A 20957-nucleotide genomic window follows, 5' to 3' on the forward strand; every position below is an offset into this window, starting at 1 on the left:
GCCGGCTGAGCTGTTGGTGGAATCTGACAACGATGAACACTATGGGACTGCCCTGGAGGCTGAGAAAGACTCTGGGAGTGGTGGTGTTCGGAGTCAGAGCAGGGACTAGAGAGGCCTGTTGATCACCAGATGGCATCTGAGTCAGGGAGCAGTGCGGAAGAACAGAGGGAGGCTGTCCCTGACTCAGATGCCATGCATAGGGCTGTGAGGAGGAGGAAGCAGCTTTGGAAAAAGGGTCAAAAAAGGAAATAGGAACAGGTGACTACTGATTGGCCCCTCCTGGAGAGCTCATAGGTGGGGCAACGGGAGGAGAATTTTGCAGGAAACAACAATTTACTGATCCAGCCGTAGAGAAAGATTGGGAGAATTTCATGAGTTCAAGCCTTGTTTCATAGATAGCTTTCTGGGCTTCCAGCCAAGGGATTATTTATCTCCCTCCTTACTTGTGGCAGACAGCCAGGTCTGCATCCATATATATTGTAGAGGCTTGGGACAGAACATCATGATAATGCAACTGCAAATGATGTATTTGTAGGAGGGATTTATAAATATGGTTAAAACTATTTACAAAGAACAACAGGCTAAAATGATGGTAAATGGAGATATGACAGAAAAAGTGCCAATTAGAAAAGAGACCAGGCAAGGGTCTTATTCATATTGACACTAGAAGTTTTGAACAAAAAGATAAAGATATAAAAGGAATGAAAGTTAAAAAGAAAGAATATAAATTGCAAGCATTTGCAAACGACTTGGTATTTATTATTGAAGATCCAATATAAACAAGTCCAAAACTACTAGAACAAATAGAAGAGTATGGAGGAGTGGCAGAATTGAAAATTAATAAAGATAAAACAAAAAAAAATTAGTGAAAACTATAACAGAAAAACAGAAAAGAGAAATAATGGAGTATAGATATTTAAATAGTAAAAAAAATGAAATATTTGGGAATATTTAACTATTAAGGAAGATAATTATTATAAACTAAGAAATCAAATTGAAGTGGATATAGAGAAATGGAAAAACTTTCAGCTATCACTAATGGGAAGAATAGTGGTAATTAAGATGAATATATTATTTTTATTTCAAACAATACCAATAAAACTGAGAAAAAGTATTTAAAAAAACTAAATAAAATAATAGGAAAATATATTTGGCAAGGAAAGAAAGCAACAATTAAAGTAAGAATGCTACAAGATTCTAGGATTAGAGGTGGATTTGGTGTACCGAATTGGGAATCAAGCTCTAATGTGGATAAAAGAATGAATATTACTAAGAAATGCAAGGTTATTATCCTTGGAGGGACACGATATGTAACTGGGTTGGTACGCATTTTTGTGGTATGGGAAAAATAGAATACATGGTTATTTTCAGAGACACTATGTAAGAAATGGTTTATAGGCAGTATGGGAAAAAGTAAAAGAAAAGCACTATATGGAAGTATCAATGTGGCTTTCAACAGAAGAAGCTTTGACATCCGAATATTAGTAATATGAAAAAGGTTATTAGGTACAAAGATAGCACAGCACAGGAAAAACCAAAACAGAAGAAAGAATTAGAGGAACAAGAGATTGATATAGGATGGTTTAAACAAATGCAAATACAAACAAGATATGAGAAAGATATTAAAGAGTATGGTTTTAATATGGAAAATTCAGAATTAGATAGGATACTCATGGGAATAGATGAAAAACTGATTAAAAATTATACAGTTATATATGATAAAATGAGCAAAAAACTTTAGATATACAATAGAACTAGAAAAATGGCAACAACTATGGGAAAGGAATTAAAATCCGACAATGGCGATAGCATATAAAGAGAATTTATATAAAATGTTTTATAGATGGCACATAACACCTGAAAGATTAGCAAAAATGTTTACGGATAAATGAGTTAAATGTTGGAAATGTCACCAATTGACAGGAACGTATTATCATATGTGGTGGGTGTGTAGGGATGCAAAAAGCTATTGGGTTAAAATACAAACATGGTTAGAGAAAATGATACATAAACCTGTAGAGTTTAAGCCAGAGGTATTTTTATTGGAAATTCTACCAGAGAAATATAGTAAAGAAGATTCATATTTGATTGTACAAATAATAACAGCAACTAGAATTGTATTTGCACAAAACTGGAAGGCAGACAAAATCCCATTGGAAGGGGAGGTAATAAAAGAAGATATTAGACTGTGCAGAAATGAATAGATTGACATTGAGAATAAAGGACAAAGAGGAATCAGTATACTACAGGACATGGGGGTGATTTTATGAGTGGCTTGAAAAAAGATATAAATAGAAAGAAAAAGGAACAAAACATGAAATAAATATCTCAGATGACATATGATTAAAATAGGGGGAGGGGAAATAGGAAAATATCAAAATATAAATATACAGGCAGAAAAATGATATGAATTGATATATGTTAAATAACAATTATAAGAATGTATATTTAAGAATGAATTTGGAAGGAAAAATAAAAAACTTTTTACAAAAAAAAAAGAAGCCCGCTTGGCAGGGATGGAGGAAAGCTCCGGCCCGACTGTCCTCACCACCACCACCCCATTGTCCCTGGCGGCAACAGTTCTCATGCTGCTGCTTCACTGCTTGGGCAAGAAGCCTGCTTGGGCGCAAGAAGCCACATGTGCGCAAGAAGCCCGCTTGGGCAGGGAGGGAGGGAAGCCATCACAGCCCTAGATAATAGGGTCAAGATCCAGATGGATCTTGACAGACTTGAACACTAGACTCTATCTAACAAAATAGAATTCAATGTAGAGAAAAATCTTATATTTAGGCAAGAAAAACCAAAAGTACACATACAGAGTAAGTGAAACCAGATTTAATAGCAGTAACTGTGAGAGAGATCTTGAAGTCTTAGTGAACAGCCAGTTAAATATGAGCCAGCAGTGTGCAGTGGCTGCCAAAAACACCAGTGCACTCCCAAGTTGCATTAACAGAGGCATACAATCAAGATCAAGTGAGGTACTAATACCACTCTATAAAGCTCTAATAAGACCACACCTAGAGTACTGCATCCAGTTTTGGTCACCACACTATAAAAAAGATATTGAGACTCTAGTCTAAAAAAATCGTAGAGAAGAGCAACCAGGATGATTAAGGGACAAATGAGTAAAACATATGAAAAATGGTTACAGGAGCTGGGCATGAATAGTCTAGTGAAGAGAAGAACCAGGGGAGACATGATAGCAGTGTTCCAATATTTGAGGGACTGCCACAGAAAGGAAGTGGTCAGGCTATTTTCCAAGGCACTTGAAGGCCAGACAAGGAATAATGGATAGAAACTGACCAAGGAGAAATTCAACCTAGAAATAAGGATACATTTTCTGACAGTGAGAACAATCCACCAATATAACAGCTTGACTTCAGAAGTTGTTGGAGCTTCATCATTGGAGGCTTTCAAGAAAAGATTGAACTGCTATTTGTCAGAAATGGTGTAGGGGGGGTTGCTTGGATGGGGGGTGGACTAAATGACCTTCAAGGTCCCTTCCAATTCTGTTAATCTGTTAAAAACTGATTTTGGCTTACCAAAAGCATGTTCCTGAATAAAATGTGTTCCTGAATAAAATAAACAAATGCATTACATAGACTAGTGGCTCCCAACCTTTTGGGCACCAGGGACCAGTTCCATGGAGAAAGTTTTTCCAAGAACTGAAGGGGATGTGGTTTTGTGTGCTGCCTGCATCCCTTGAAGGGCCTTTGTACAGCCCAGTTGCTGGCATGCCATGGTCCGGTGTTGGTCCACAGACACGGGATTGGGAACTCCTGATATAGACCACAGACTATATCTTCTGATTATTCTTTATTGAAGAAAATAATTATTACCTGAACTGCAAACATTTGACAGTTCTGATCATCATCTTATGATGCTACATTTTCAATGACTGCAACCATAAATCTCAGGTGAATTCCTGTCTTCAGGGGTCTGAGAGTTTCAGTGTTACTTACATTTGAATAGCATCAAGGCCTGCCATTTTCATCTTCAAGAGACGATCCTTCCAGTAGAAACGGGGAATCCGGGCATAATGGATGCTGCCTGAAATGTAGCGGAATGGTTTCCCATCCTTAAGGAAACAGTTGCGAGCATAGTCAATTTCAAAGTTTCTCTGGTATGTAACCTATGAAAGAAAATTATTTAGACAAAAACTTCAATTTGCAAACAGTGGAGGGCAATATATAATTTAATAATTGTGTGAAAAAATCACCCTTGTTAAATAGAAATCGTGTCAATTTTAACCTTAACATTAATGTTCAACATAATTCATTCAGCCCCAGGATGATTTGTGCCATAAATTTTACCACAGCAGACACCTATTTTGACTGTATTTAAATTTTGGAAAAATGTAACGTATCATTACTAATATAAATTCAGTGGCTGTACAAAAATTGGATTTTGATCCTTGGGTTTCCTTTTGTCTAAGAGAACAACTTACAGTAAATTATCAAAAAGCTAAAGTGTTAATGTTTGACAATACGAAAGTAGGTTATATAAATGGCAAGTTAACAGGGCAGCAATAAAACAAGCATGTTCTTATAAATATCTTGGGGTGCAGTTCAAGGCTTCCTAATCTTGGAGTGCACATTATTCTTATATGGCCCAGCAAAGTTTCCTAGCTGTCTTAAAATTCTGGTCAAAGTAGGAATATTTTATTCCTATAGTTTGCATGGTTTTTGCTTGCTAAGGTTATCTCTCAGCTTCTTTATGGCATTCAAAATTGCATTTTTACAAAGTTTAATTTCCTGAAAGCTATACAGTCCAAATTTATAGGAACAATATTTGTAGTTCCAAGATACACTAAGAATGTTGTTTTACAATTAGAGACAGGTTTGGTTTCTATGGGTGCTCGAGTCTGGTTGAATTTTTTTTTTCCTCCTTGAGCCTGGTTCCATTGATTCTTAGGGACTGTTGTAAACCCGATTAACAAAAGTTAATAAAAACCTCCAGTCCTTGGAATTTTCTCTGGAAAGCTTCTGTCCATTAGGGCTTTAAAATGTCAGGAGCCATCTAAACTATCAATTTGGGGTATTGATTTTCAAACCGTAATATTCCAGTACTAGTACAAACCTACAGTTTCTGAATTCTTCTAAGATGGACATTTCTTTCTCTTTCCTTTCTTTAGTTCTTATTCATAAATTTCATCAGGTTTTCCTCTTGGCCAGGTTGGATGCACTATCATTCTCAATTCTGTGGGACAGTATAAAAACATCCCTTTCAGCAGACCTTATGTGGAGATGGTTATTTGGAATTGCCATATGTTCCTTTGTTACACTCCCTTTATCATATCTATATCTAATTATGGGGACAATATTTATCCCATTTTAAAGAATAACCTTGATAGAGGGCACAATGTCTATCTGTCACTGTTTCTATTTGGCCAGCACTCTAATGTATCTTTCCAGGTTGCTCAATTTTGGGCAAACATTTGTTTTATCTGTTTGACTTATAATTGAAGTTGTAGCAATTGTCATTGTTATTTATCCTACAGTTACTATAACAAAAAATGTTATATCATTTTATTCCATTTTTAAAGTTTTATAATAATTACAGTCTATGTATTTTATTTTTATGCTTTCCCAAAGGCCATAAAAAGTTTTATTTGATAATGTAATCTTATATTCTTTTAATCTTCTAAATCATTTGCTTTTTCATTTTTATTAAAACAAATATATATGGATTTCATTAACTTAAATTCATTTTTATTATTCATATTGTTTTAATTTACATTTATAATAAAAGGCATGAAAAGTAAGATACTGTTTCATAAATTTAAACTACTCTAATGGAAATCAACTTCTCAATTAACATTTTCCAAATTAGATTGTAAGTATTCAATTTGGCTTGCTGAATTTGTAAAACAGGTTGTCTTTGACACATGACCACAATTGAGCCCAGAATTTCAGTCATACACATTCTAATTTTTAAGCAAGATGCCCACGTGGCAGCTTCCCTTAATGACAACAATTCTGGCTATCCCAGTTGTGGTCATTAAGCAATTGCAGGGATCATTAAGTAGAACATGTGGGTACCTCCAGAGGTAGGGGAGCCCTGGGAAATTTCATGTAAATCACGTACAAAATGGAATAGTAGTGCAGTGTGACACACAGCTACAGTCAACCCAACAGGGTGTAGCACTTGGCAGCAATGTCAGGTATTGGTCTGAAATAGAGACCTAGTATTTTTCAGCAGTCTGAGCCAGACTCGTGATTCATCTATGTGCCATTGCTTCATTGATGCTAATTTGTTCTAATGGTTAAAGCACCAGACTAGAAAACAGGAGACCATGAATTCAAGTGACACCCTAGCTATGAAAGCCATCTGAGTGACCTTGGGCAGTCTCTCAGCTCACCTCACCTCATAGCGTTGTTGTTATGCTAAAAATGAACATGTAGGATATTATGGGATACAAATATATAACATGTTTGACTACATGTAACTGGTTTCCTATGCAATGGGGAGGCTACTTTTATCCTATCCAATCAACTTTCCTCTTGCATTTTCTTTGTTGTGTTAATTATAAAAAGGAATGAAAACAGAGCTCGAGGTTCTCTCTTTCCTTTTTCATAGAGAGATCCCACTTTATCAGGGTAATGTAATAAACTGCTTTTAAATGATCTTCTGATTCACTTGGTTATTGAGAAGGTAAATTGAAGCAGATTTGGCTTTCAGTGAAGTAAGTGTGCCATTCCCCAAGGTTTGCATATCTTTGAGAATACGTGGGGGGGGGGGCTTTTTGTGTGGCACTGACAGCACTAGGACTGAAATAGAGGCCTGGTGTAGTGACAGCTGAAGACACCAGGCTCTATTTTAGGCCCATCATGGCAGTCTAAATCAGGGGGAGATAGGTGGGTATGGGAGCTGCAATACTTCTGCAGTTCTAAGGGCAAGTCTATTGCCAAATGTCCAAATGTTTAGCTCATAATCACAGGAACACTGCAATCTGGACATGGGTCATAAATTTGTTTAATCTTATCATATTTGTGAAAAGTTATTATGGGCTGTATTTTATTTTTGGAAAAGTGGAGATGTTTCCTAAAATAAAACAGTATCACTGTAAAATCTGACAATTTTAATCTAATGCCTTTCCCACTATGCCAAAGAAAAGATAATTTCTTTATTTCTCCATCAATTATCAATTAATACTATGTTTAAAAGTAGCTCCAACAATAATACAAATAAAATCATAATAAGCCACAAAAAGAATACTACATATTTTAAACTGATTTATAAGAAAATATAATTTTCTTTATAAAAATGTTATTTTTGGTACCTGTGATATCTGACAAAATCATTAAGTATGACTGTTGCCTGAAAAATTGTTAGTCCTTTCTCCAAACCTTACATAATGGTTCCTACCTTTGTCCAGTCTAAAAAAGGTCCTCAGTTTATACCTAGCCACTCATTATGTTGAGTGAACTTAACTAATGCATTCCATTTTTCCACATATAGTGGAGCTTTTGGTCACAACTTTTGCAATACATATCAGGGGTTCTTATGGTATCTCAAGAACCTAGAACTATGTCATAATAATTTCAGATGCATGATATAAAAACATTATATATTATGTAGCTGAAATGATGGATGAAATAGACTGTGATCTACAAAGACTTAGGCCTGTGATGGCAAACCTATGGCACAAATGCCAGCTGATTTTTGGGCATTTGCCGCACATGCGGGAGCCGTGTGCACATAGGCACATAGAAGTAACATGCACATGTGCAGAGGGTTGTGTGCGCAGGTGCGGAGCAAGCCCCCACACATTTTTTCTTTCAGGAGGCTTCAGGGAGGCTTGCTAGGCCCAAACAGGGCGCGGGAGGCACACATTCATGGGGTGTGTGGGGTTGTGTGCACAGAGGGCATGCACACACATATTGTCATGCGCATGGACACAATTTTGGCACATGAGGACAAAAAGGTTAGCCATCACTGACTTAGGCCATAATACATTTTTTAAACATTAAAAGTTACAAAATCCTTTGCTGAATGTGGCAGCAGACTTTCCTAGCAGAAGGCTTTAATGAACATTAGAGTTGTGCACTATGTCTTGATTACTTTTCTGAACATCTCATTCACAAATTAAGCATACATATATAATAATCTAAACAGCCCTCCATTTTACTGTGGAGACACATACACATTCTCCTTCTCCGTTACAATCCTATTTCAGCAAATTTTACAAAATTGCAATGTATAGTTTACCTATCAGTTTTTCTTGTTATGTGATCTCCTTCTCTTTCTATAACATTCAAGAGATAAACACATACATGCATTAATTCTCTATTACATCCCATATAATGAGTTAAAGCTGAACTTAGAATCAGTTCAGGTTTAACTCTAGAATGTATTGCCTCTAGTTACTTATCAATTTTCAATCTATAGCCAGTATATATTACAGTGAGGGATACAAAACATGTAATTTTTAAAATGTTGTTAAGCTTGGCTCCCAAGCATCCCTCACTTTTTATTAAGTTGGCAGAAATTGTCAAAAGGAAGATGTCAGCCTCTGCTTTGCTGTTGCTTCGGCTGCCATGAAACAGGGAGGGAGGGCATGGTATTTGGGAGGGGTTACTCATTGTGCTGGAGGAAGGTTCTGGAGTTCAGCTGCTGATCGGACTACGCATGCTTGGGAGTTTCCCGCCAGGACTAACGGCACCGACATTCCATCTTCGTGATGCCTTTTGAAGTTATCTCACACCTGACACTTGGGAGAATTATGATTGGACTGTAACTGTGATGCCAAGGGGAGGGGAATGGGCTATTCTATATATCAATCGCTTTCGCGCCTAAATATTCAGATTTCGCTTCGCTATGCCTTTAATCATTTATAATTAGTAAAAGTACACTTGATTTCCACACATGGAGTCTCGTGGTCTTTCTTTCCTAATTATCTAATGGAGAGGTGCTGACAGTAAGCGAAATCTCACTAGCACCCCACCAGGAGATTACAACCTTCCGTGGGGGGTGTACTTTCAAGAAGAAATGAAGACAATGTCTTTGCACGCAAGCGATGAAGACATTGAAAAGGAAACTGCTGATCCATCATTACCTGAGAGAATGGCTGAGTTGGAAATAGCGGGCCCTGCGATCCCCCCCGTTGGTCCTTGTCTGTGGGACAAAAGGAGGACAGCACAAGTTGGGATGCTGGAGTTACCAGGAGAAAACCTCAGGCGAAGCCACTTGAAATGGGGCAGATTTTGCCCGAACGAAGGCCCCGAGAAAGAGTTCAACCGGAGGACTTTGAACAAAGGTACTCTATGCAAAGATTCGGGGAGGGTGAAGAGGCCGAGGGAGGATGGGAGCAAGCTAACCCAGAGACAGCTTCAAACCCCCCCCCCAGCCAGGAGGGTTGCCAGAGCAGGGGGGCCTCCCAGAAGACGCAGAATGGCAAAAGTCCCTCCCTTAACTGTAAAGTATGACGGCAATCCCAAAAAACTGGGCCTCTTCATTATGCAGGTTTATAACTTTATGGAAATTTATGGGCCCGATTTAGAATCGGATGACATGAAAGTACGTATGGTGTTGCTTGCTTTGGAGAAAGAGGCTGCCGACTGGATGATGGCTCTGCACCAAAGCAATTCCCCCCTCCTGAGGAATTTTGACGCTTTTATGACTGTGTTCAAGAGACGATTTGATGACCCCCTAACTGAGAAACGGGGGAAGTTGAAATTTATGACCCTCACACAGGGAGATAGACCGGTGACTCAGTATATTCAGGAGTTTCAACACCTCTGTACTTATATGAGAGGATGGTCTGCAGAAGCGCTTTTGGATAAATTTGCATTGGGCTTAAATGAGGACATTTATCAACAATGTGTTAATCGCCACCTTCCTAAGCGCGTTACAGCTTGGTATGAAAATGCAGCAGACATTGAGCTTGATTTAATTAGACTTCAACGTGCAAAGGATGAGAGAGAGAGAGAGAGAGAGAGAGAGAGCAGCAAGATCTCCCCCACCCAACTCAGAAGCCCCCTTTCCGGGTCAGAAGTGAGGGAAAGGGAGGCCCCACAGGCAAAGTCAAGCCGTTCACATGTTTCCGTTGCGGGAGGGGGGGCCACCGCGCTCCAGAGTGCCACGCTAAATTTCCCACAACCACCCCACCCCCTGCCAAGAGGGAAGGAAGATCAAGCAAGGCCCCGGACAAAAAGAAAAAGAAAGCTGCTTTCGCTGCTGATGCCACCACCCCCCCCGCGCTTCAGGCAGGACGTGGAGGAAGAAGCTGATGCTACCACCAGCCCCTCTGATGACTCCGATGACGACGCCTCGCTTCGCTGGGTGAGTTCAAACAAAGGCCCCATGCTGATCCCAATAGAATTAAGGGTTCCGCCCGATGGGGTGTCAGTGCAGCTTCCCGCCCTCCTTGACTCGGGCTGTTTCTGCTGTATGATCAATCCTGCAATGGTGGAGAAACTAGGCCTCAAGTTGAAAACTTTGAAAACCCCTATTGTCTTTTGCCAGATAGATGGCTCCATAGCAGGGGTGGCCCAGCCCACTTCTATACTGAACCTCTAGAGATGAAAATGGGCTCCCACACAGAATTAATCTCTTTTATTGTGGCTCCTGGAATGGACAGGCCCCTCATTTTAGGCCTCCCCTGGCTTCGAAAATGGAACCCTCGCATAAATTGGAGGGAGGGATGGTTGCGCATTCGCACGAGCACACCTCCAGAAGGGGAGGGCGTTTCCCCGGAGCCTGTTAGCTGCAGCTCTGCTTTGGCCGCCAGAGGGCAGGAGAGAATTGAAGGAGAGGAAAAGATTCCAAAAGTGTATTGGGACCTGAGAGGAGTTTTTAGTGAAGAATCTTCCAATAAACTTCCGCCCCACAGACCTACTGATTGCTCCATCGACATTTTGCCCGGTGTCAAGCTTCCTAAGCCCCAAATATATTCCATGTCCCCTAGAGAGATGGAGGAAATGAGAAAATTCATTGATAAAAATTTAGAAAGGGGTTTCATCGAGCCAGCACGACCCAAAGTAGCTGCACCCGTATTATTCAGAGAAAAGAAGGATGGCTCCCTGAGACTGTGTGTTAATTTCAAGAATCTGAATGGGATCTCAGCCCAAAACCTCTACCCGTTGCCGTTAATGAAGGACATGTTAGCCCAATTGGGGAAGGGCTGCATTTTCACTAAACTGGACCTCAGAGAAGCGTACTATAAGGTCCGCATAAAGGAGGGGGATGAGTGGAAGACTGCTTTCAACTGCCCCCTCGGCTGTTTCCAGTTCCGAGTGATGCCCTTTGGCCTGCAGGGGGCGCCTGCAGTTTTCATGCAATTAATTAATGAGATCTTGCATGACCACCTTTACAAAGGCGTTATCGTATATTTGGACGATATCCTTATCTACACTCAGACTTATGACGAACACGTCGCTTTGGTCCATACTGTCTTGAAAAAACTCAGGGCCGCTGAACTGTATGCCAAGTTGTCCAAGTGTGAATTTCACCAGGCGAAGATTGACTACCTAGGGTATCGTATCTCCCCCGCTGGCATTGAGATGGACCCTGGAAAGGTGAAGGCGGTCACTGAGTGGGAGGCACCCCGGACACACAGGCAATTGCAAAAGTTTTTGGGTTTTGCTAATTTCTACCGTCAGTTCATTCCTTCTTTTGCTAAAATTGCGCTTCCTATCACTAATTTGTTGAAGTCCAAAGGTGGGCCTAAACCTAAGCCTAGCAAGCCACTGGATTGGACCATGGAGCGTCAAGCTGCTTTCGAGAAGTTGAAGTGCCTCTTTGCTGCGGAACCCATTCTGAAGCATCCAGACATGGACAAGCCTTTCGTCGTCCAAGCCGATGCCAGTGACGTAGCTGTTGGGGCCGTCTTGCTTCAAGCCAACGACCAAGGTAATTTGCAACCTTGCACTTACACCTCCCGCAAGCTCACAGACACTGAAAGACGTTGGGCCGTTTGGGAAAAGGAAGCATTTGCAGTGCGCTGGGCCCTGGCTACCTGGCGCCACTTTCTAGAGGGCGCTAAACACCCTTTTGAGGTGTGGACTGACCACAAAAATTTGGAGGCTATGAGGACACCACGCTGCTTATCCCCTAAGCAGATGCGCTGGGCCCAACATTTCAACCGTTTCAATTTCACACTCAAGTACATCCCTGGGGGGAAGAATTTCATGGCTGATGCTTTGTCCAGACTCCCTCAATACAACTGCTCTAAACTGAGTATTGTTCAGCCTGTCGTTCCCACATCCAGCCTTGCGGCTCCAGTGGTCACTCGCCAGCAGGCACGCTCGAAAGTGGAGGAACCTCAGGATTTTCTTTCTGATCTCAGACGGGCCCTTCCCCAGGATGACTGGTTCCAGCAGCATCAGGATGAGTGCACAATGAGGGACGATTTACCGTGGATCGGAGCCAAGCTTTACGTCCCAGCCTCTCTTCGTCTCGTCGTCCTCCAACGAGCTCACGATTCTAAGTTGGCGGGTCACTTTGGATTCGTAAAAACGTTACACCTGGTGAAGAGACAGTTTTGTTGGCCCTCTTTGAAAAAGAACATTGAACTTTATGTTGCCAGTTGTCCGGTCTGTGCAGCCGCTAAACGGCTACCTAGAAAGCCACAAGGCCTACTTCAATCCGTGGCCCGCCCCGTCGCCTCTTGGAGGGAAATTTCGATGGACTTCATTGTTGAACTTCCTGAGAGCCAGGGGCACACCGTCATTTGGGTGGTTACAGACTTATTTTCAAAACAAGTTCATTTTGTTCCGTGCCACAAGATTCCTTCTGCAAAGGCACTGGCTAAACTCTTCATTTCCCACATTTACCGTTTGCATGGGGTGCCTGATCGCATCATTTCCGATAGGGGTGTCCAGTTCACTTCTGCTTTCTGGAAGGAATTTCTTAAACGCATTGGCTCCGCCCAGGGACTAAGCTCCGCCCACCATCCTCAGACTAATGGGGCTTGTGAGAGGACTAATTCTGTTTTAGAACAATATTTACATTGTTTCATCAATTATCAGCAAGATGATTGGGTGGACTTGCTACCGCACGCTGAGGTGGCCTACAATAATTCTGTCCATAGCAGCACTGGTTTCACTCCTTTTCGTGTTGTTTTTGGTCAGGATTTTGTTCCTATTCCTGAGCTGCCTCGTGAACAACCACAAGTTTCTTCCGTCGCTGAGTGGAGCGAACGTCTGAGCCACGTTTGGCCTTTGACTCTTGCTACTTTGGATGCTGCGCATCGTGCTCATAAGAAACAAGCTGATAAGAGCCATGCGCAACCTTATCAGTACAGGGAGGGTGACCTGGTTTATTTGTCCACAAAGTTCCTTCAAACTACGCAAAAGTCGAAGAAATTGGGGCCTAAGTACGTGGGTCCATTTCCCATCATCAAGATCATCAATCTTGTTTCGGTTCGTTTGCAGCTGCCCAAGCATCTCAACCGTGTTCATCCCATGTTCCACATTAACCTCATTAAGCCTGTTCGTGTTTCTACTTTACGTCCGCCTGTCGACCCTCCGCCTGCCCCCCTGTTGGTTGATGGTGAACGTCATTTTGAAGTTCGTGAGATACTGGACTCTCGGCGGCGATGTAATCAAATCCAGTACTTAGTGGCTTGGAAGCATTTTCCTCCATCTCATACTGAATGGGTTGACAAGTCCCATGTTCGTGCCCCCCGGCTGCTTCAACAGTTTTATTCTGCTTATCCTGACAAGCCTTGACTTTTTCCTCCCCCCCCCTCTTTTCTCTTCTGTGTTTTGTTGTTCGTCTGTTTGTTTGTGTTTTCTCGTTTTCCAGGCCTGACTGCCTTTTTCCGGGGGATGGCCGGATGTCAGCCTCTGCTTTGCTGTTGCTTCGGCTGCCATGAAACGGGGAGGGAGGGCATGGTATTTGGGAGGGGTTACTCATTGTGCTGGAGGAAGGTTCTGGAGTTCAGCTGCTGATCGGACTACGCATGCGTGGGAGTTTCCCGTCAGGACTAACGGCACCGACATTCCATCTTCGTGATGCCTTTTGAAGTTATCTTGCACCTGACACTTGGGAGAATTATGATTGGACTGTAACTGTGATGCCAAGGGGAGGGGAATGGGCTATTCTATATATCAATCGCTTTCGCGCCTAAATATTCAGATTTCGCTTCGCTATGCCTTTAATCATTTATAATTAGTAAAAGTACACTTGATTTCCACACATGGAGTCTCGTGGTCTTTCTTTCCTAATTATCTAATGGAGAGGTGCTGACAGAATAAGTCAATAGAGTCTAATCAGTTCAATTTTTCAACAAACAATACTGTACGTCACCAAAGGGCAGGGTTGAGGGCTACAGCATGAGTCTAGGAAGGAGTGGGATTTTAAGGTAAAAACAGTTGTTTTGGGGAAGTGGGGTTTTGAGATAAGCCTGAAGGAAATTTACATATTTATATAGTTTAAATTTCACAAAAAACAAAGCACAAAATAGCATCTACTGAGTTTAAAGGTCACCAAAAAGGATTTGAGTTATGTGCAATCCTCAGGCTCAGGTCTGCACAGATCCTTTTCTGTGTCAATCTACAGGGCAGCAAATATATTGGATTGCTTCATGATATTTAGCTTCTGAAGAATTGAGGGCATGCCCTTTTCCCTCAAATCAAATTTCAAATTATTCAGAGATTCTGAAATCATTCTGACATTTGTAGGGGGGAAATCTTTTTGAATGTATGTCTGTGTCTCTGTGTGTGCACTTTTTTCTTTTATATTTTCCTTTATCTGTATTAAAATAATAGAATAAGCTTTTAAAAATGCAATAACTATAAACAGCATCTGCTTTTTTTTTAAAAAAAGAAAAATGCTATTATTTGGGGATGCAAGTTTTAAAACACTAATTTAAAACATGGGCTTCGCAGAGTAAAAATACCTAAAGCTTATTATATTCATATTTAAAATGTGATGTTGTTATGTCTGAAATGTTATATTTCTTGTGTATCCTTTTTCTCAAATGTAAGGGCTCTGATAATGTATGATATCAATAAAACTGCCTTCTATATTAATGTTTTTTCTTGGGCAGATGCCAACATTAGATTTGCTAGAAGCTTGAACATACAGGTGAAACTCGAAAAATTAGAATATCGTGCAAAATTTATTTATTTCAGTAATGCAACTTAAAAAGTAAAACTAATATATGACATATTCATTTTTTTTTAAGAGAAACCAAGATATTAACCTTTATTTCAGCGTTGCTGCCTGAGTTAAAAATAGGGTTATTATATCTGATCTCTAAAAATCCAGATAATCACTAGAAGGCAGTACAGATTTAGTATTTTCATCTCTTTGTTACCATTTCATATTATCTGTATTTGTCTAGTTATGTAGCCATACTGAATGTACCTGTAGAGGCAGCGAGAGGTTGTGTGGGTTTTCTTCAGGCTTCCCCTTACTGTAGAGAGCTTTCCATCTGCAAAATTGCAGGGGCAACAGTAAGAATTGTTTCAGAAGCATTACATCAATAGGACAAAGGATGCCCTGGTTTCCTGTTTGCTTCCAGGTACATTTCAAGTTGCATGTTATGTCCCATTTGGAACATTCTTCTTTCATTAATATCGCAAAATGTTTAGCAAACGTCTCACAACAGACTGAAGGGATGGAAGGACTGAAATCAGCCTAAACATAACTGATGGAAGATGTTCTGCTGATGCTGTGGCATTTCTGTCACTTCATCTCTCAGAGTGCCTCGGTGAAAAGTGGAATTCCTTGGCATCTGTTGACAGGAGAAGCCACCTGTGGCCAGCTTGTCCAGTATCCTCATCATCTCTATATTTTGATGATCAACAGGAAATGGAAATGTGGAAGAACTGCTACCAAATGAAATGCTGTGCAGATTTCTGACTGGGCATTAGCATTAAACGCACACTAAACTTTGGTTTAAGGTTTTTTTTTTTTTTTTTTTTAGGATTTAATTTTTTTAAATTTATTTATTTAAATGTTACAGTTAAATAGATAAAAAGAAATACAAACTATTGCTGGTGAAAATTCATGGCATATTACGTGTCTCTGAAGGAACAAAGATGGCACAATGGTGAGATTGGCAGTTAGAAAGTAAATTCCGGCTGGCAAAATCTCTCTGGAAAAGGGAAACGTCATGAAATCACCCTCTTCTACTCCAGACAACCGCTACTCATAAGTAATTCAATTTGATCTGATAAGCCACTGTAGATGTCATCGTCTGCAATGCTCTCTTCCGTGGGAAATGGCCATGACCAAGCAGACTGGATCTGGCCCATGGGCCTTGAGTTTGATACCTCTGGGATATGTCAAACCAGGGATAATGTTCTGTGGAATACCCCTGATATTGGGAAGTTGTACAGAAATTATAGAGAAATTATAACTACATTATATTCTTGTCAAATCTTTAAAAAATTGGCTAAAACATCCTACTTCTGGGGAAAGCAAAATTATTTCAGTAATGCAACTTAAAAGGTGAAACTAATATATGAGATAGACTCATTACATGCAAAGCAAGATAGTTCAAGCCATGATTTGTCATAATTGTGATGATTAAGGTTTACAGCTCATGAAAACCCCAAATCCACAATCTCAGAAAATTAGAATATTACATACAATATTACAATCAATAAAACAAGAATGGTACAAAGAACAATATCAGACCTCTGAAAAGTATACATATTCATATGTACTCGGTACTTGGTTTGGGCCCCTTTTGCAGCAAGTACTGCTTCAATGCAGTGTGGCATGGAAGCTATCAGCCTGTGGCACTGCTGAGGTGTTATGGAAGACCAGGATGCTTCAATAGCAGCCTTCAGCTCTTCTGCATTGTTCGGTCTCATGTCTCTCATCTTTCTCTTGGCACTGCCTCATAGATTCTCTAGGGGGTTCAGGTCAGGTGAGTTTGCTGACCAATTAAGCACAGTAATCCCACTGTCATTGAACCAGGTTTTGGTGCTTTTGGCAGTGTGGGCAGGTGCCAAATCTTGCTGGAAAATGAAGTCAGCATCACCATAAAGCTCGTCTGCGGAAGGAAGCATGGAGTACTTCAAAATCTCCTGGTAGACGGCTGCATTGACCCTGGACTTAATGAAGCACAGTGGACCAACACCAGCAGATGACATGACTCCCCAAATCAACACAGACTGTGGAAACTTCACACTGGACTTCAAGCATCTTGCAGTGTGTACCTCTCCATTCTTCCTCCATACTCTGGGTCCTTGGTTTCCAAATGAGATGCAAAAGTTGCTCTCATCAGAAAAGAGGACTTTGGACCACTGAGCAACAGACCAGGTCTGTTTTTCTTTAGCCCAGGTAAGACGCTTCTGATGTTGTTTGTTGTTCAGGAGCGGCTTGACAAGAGGAATATGACATTTGAAGCCCATGTCCAGGATCCGTCTGTGTGTGGTGGCTCTTGATGCACTGACTCCAGCCTCAGTCCACCCCTTGTGAAAGTCCACAACACTTTTGAATGGCCTTTTCATGACAATCCTCTCCAGGCTGCAGTCATCCCTGCTGCTTGTGCACCTTTTTCTTCTACACTTTTCCCTTTCACATAACTTTCTATTAATGTGCTTTGATACAGCACATTGGGAACATCTGACTTCTTTTGCAATTACCTTTTGAGGCTTTCCCTCCTTATGGAGAGTGTCAATGATGATTTTCTGCACAACTGTCAGCTCAGCCATCTTTCTCATGATTCCTACATGTGATTCCTACTGAATCAGACTAAGAGACCATTTAAAGGCTCGGGAACCCTTTGCAGATGTTATGGCTTAATTAGCTGATTAGAGTGGGACACTTTGAGCCTAGAATATTACACCTTTTCACAATATTTTAATTTTCTGAGATTGTGGATTTGGGGTTTTCATGAGCTGTAAGCCATAATCATCACAATTATGACAAATCACGGCTTAAACCATCTTGCTTTGCATATAATGAATATGTCATATAGGCGGAAGTGGAGCTGCAGCCGGTGCAGCTGGAGCGTGTTTGCAGTAATGCCGCCCGGTTTTATTTTATTTTATCAATTTTTAGTACTCCTACCCGATTCTTTTTTATCTAATTAACATTTCTTGATGGAGATAACAGTGCAGAACATAATACAAACAAAAACTTTTGTTGCTGCCGAAGAATTAAATAAGCATGGGAAAAAGAAAGAAACACCATGGCACCAGCCCAGGATCTCTTCCTTCAGTGAAGACAGCAAAACAACCACGAATTGAGGAGCTCTTTGTTGGCAAGAGATCTGTAAGTAAAACTAACCCCCCCAGCCCCAACAATCTGGAGAGATTGGAACAGGACTGGCAAAAAGATATGGCAAATCAGCATTTATTAGACTTCTCCAATCGGGTGGAGGGGGAACAAAATGTCTGCCAGATTTTATCACAAACAACTAGCCCAACAACTTCCTTTATTGAGTCTAAGTTAATTCAGAGTATGGAGAGTTTACCCTGGGAAAATTCAACCGAGTTTATGGCAAAGCAATGCCTTCTCACAGCGCAAACGGTGGTCTCAATATTTGAACAATTAATTGCCATCCAACATGATGTAGAGTCACTGAAAAAAGATTTAGCTGTTTTTCTTCAAATGCAATATCGGGCCCCAAGAACTCCCACTAAAGCTCAGGCAGAAGATTTGATTAACTCCCACTCGCAGGATAAGGGAAAGGAAATAGAACAAAGACCCAGAAAAACAGTTAAAGAGACAGATAAAAGGAGACAGCCCTCTCAAAAAAACAGTCCCCCCCCCAGACAAGGTATCGAGAGGAAAAGGTATCAAAAAAGAAGAAATCAGGAAAGAATCCCTCCCTCAATCACAACAATCACATCGCTTGCTACAAACACAAAGGATTGCTTTTAGAATCCATTTGAACTGACTTAATTATGGACGTTGGAATTCCAGAAGTGCGATATTAAATTCCCTAAGCCAGCTTCTTCACTGTCACAGGGGCATGATTGATCTCCGTGCTGTGGAGTGGTTACCTGAGGCCCCAAATTGGAAGCGGATCCTTCTGTCTTTCAAACAGTCCACCATACCTCAGATGTTATTCAAGATGAAGGCATTTTTAGCCTCCTTCCAAATCTTTCCCATCAGAGTCTTTGATGAGGAAAGGGTTATCCCTTTAATAACTAACATGTGAGCCTTCAAGGTGAATGACACCGCCTCATTTTCAACCTTGGAAAAGAAAGAGAATGATAGTGGGAGTCAACCAATCTTGCACAGAGAAGAGACATTTAACAGCACAGAAGCTGGCCTCATTAACGCTTTTGGTGCTCTCCCAAGGAAAGAACTGGATACAGCAGAGCCACTTATAAACCTAGTCTCCCCAATAATTGAGCCTTTCACTCCCCCCCCAGAGAACAAGAGATTGCATGAATTTAAGATCATAGAAAATAGAAGCCAAGATCCAAAGGGAGTATTAGAGACCTCAGAAAAGATGGAGATGTTTTCATCCCTGTGTGAAAATTCCATGACACCTTCATCATCGCCAGCTCCAAACCAAGATACTGAGAGTCGATTCATGAAATAGAAGAATCATGATTGATAAAGATGTAATTGAATACTAAACAAAAGGATTGTTATCATTGAAAGCATATATTTTTATACATAAGATTATAAAAGAATAATATAAAGGAAAATAATAATAATATAGGATTATTAATGATTAATTTAGAAACAACACAAACACCAATTCCATTAATAGTAATATATGCCCCAAACCAGAATCAAGAGGATTTTTACAGGAAATTCATAAAATAAATGAATTAGACTATGAAAACAACTGTTTAATTGAGGACTACAATGCAATAGCGAACAAAAAGATGGATTACGAAAGTAAAAAATAAGACTAAGAAAAACACACTACTTAAGTCCTTTGATATGGCAATGGAATATAAACACCATGATATATGGAGAAAGATGCACAAATCACGAAAACAATATACTTTTTATTCAAACCCCCACCAGTCCTGGTCAAGAATAGATATGGCTTGGACATCATTGGGTTTACAAAACCAGCTAGAACAAAATGAAATAGAAACCAACGAATGGGTGGATCATAACCCAATAAAATTAAAATGGAAAGGCCAAAAAAGAAAAAAAAGATGGATGATGAACCAAACTTTGGTAAAGGAGACAGAATACACCCAAATGTTAGAGAAAGAATTAAAACTATTCCTTAGGGTCAACAAAAAATAAGACACTTCACTATAAAACCTCTGGGACACCACGAAAGCATACATAAGAGGACTCATGATTGCTTATGCAGCAAGAAAAAATAGAAAAAAAAAGAACAAGAATGTATGCAAAGAGAGCTCAGTGAAGTAGAGGCAGAATTACAGAAAGACCTACAGAATAAACCCAAAGAAGAAAAAAGAGAGATGATAAAACATAAGATCAATCTAATAACCCAAAAAGAATTAGCGCGGAAAATTAAAGCGGCAAAACAAAATTATTTTGAACATGCCAAGAAACCCAGACAGTGGCCAGCATACAGACTAAAAAACAAAAGAGGAAAAAAGGATGAAGAAGGAATTATTAAACATAGATCGGAAGAAAAGAAGCAAATTATACAAGGATACTTCACAAAATTATACATGCAGGATGCCACAGTGGAAACCAAGATAAAATAATACCTAAAAACCCAGGAAAGATGAATCCAATCTCGAAAGAACAGAGGGAGGTGATAAACAGGCCAATAATGACAGTGGAAGTAGAATCAATTCCGAAGAAACAGAAGAACAATAAAACCCCAGGACCAGACAGAATTGTGGTGGAGCTATATAAATATAACCAAATAATACTGGAGGAATTGGTGTTTAATGAAGTTCTAGGAGAAGCCAAGGTTCCTGACTCATGGATCGAAGCAGTAATATCGCTCATCCCTAAAGAAGCTAACGCACAAGAAATTCAAAACTATAGACCAATCTCACTATTAAATTGCAATTATAAATTATTTGCAGCAATTACGGCAGAAAGGCTCAAACAAGTGCTAAATGAATGAATTCATCCACATCAGAATGGCC

At 40.2% G+C, this 20957-nt stretch overlaps 1 protein-coding gene across 2 annotated transcripts in view; it reads right to left on the reverse strand.

Annotated features, from left to right (window-relative positions):
• GLB1 (galactosidase beta 1) overlaps positions 1–20957 on the reverse strand; it is a 224857-nt gene that overhangs the window by 162951 nt on the left and 40949 nt on the right. For both annotated transcript variants that reach the window (XM_087713003.1, XM_087713002.1), the window contains exon 2: positions 3963–4132. In XM_087713003.1, coding sequence (XP_087569129.1) covers positions 3963–4132 — 170 coding nt within the window. The remainder of the gene's footprint in view (positions 1–3962; positions 4133–20957) is intronic.

Source organism: Thamnophis sirtalis, unplaced genomic scaffold (assembly GCF_051295495.1).
Source record: "Thamnophis sirtalis isolate CommonGarterSnake01/CBP01778 unplaced genomic scaffold, rThaSir2_p1.2 scaffold_4, whole genome shotgun sequence".
Classification (NCBI taxonomy): Eukaryota; Metazoa; Chordata; class Lepidosauria; order Squamata; family Natricidae; genus Thamnophis; species Thamnophis sirtalis.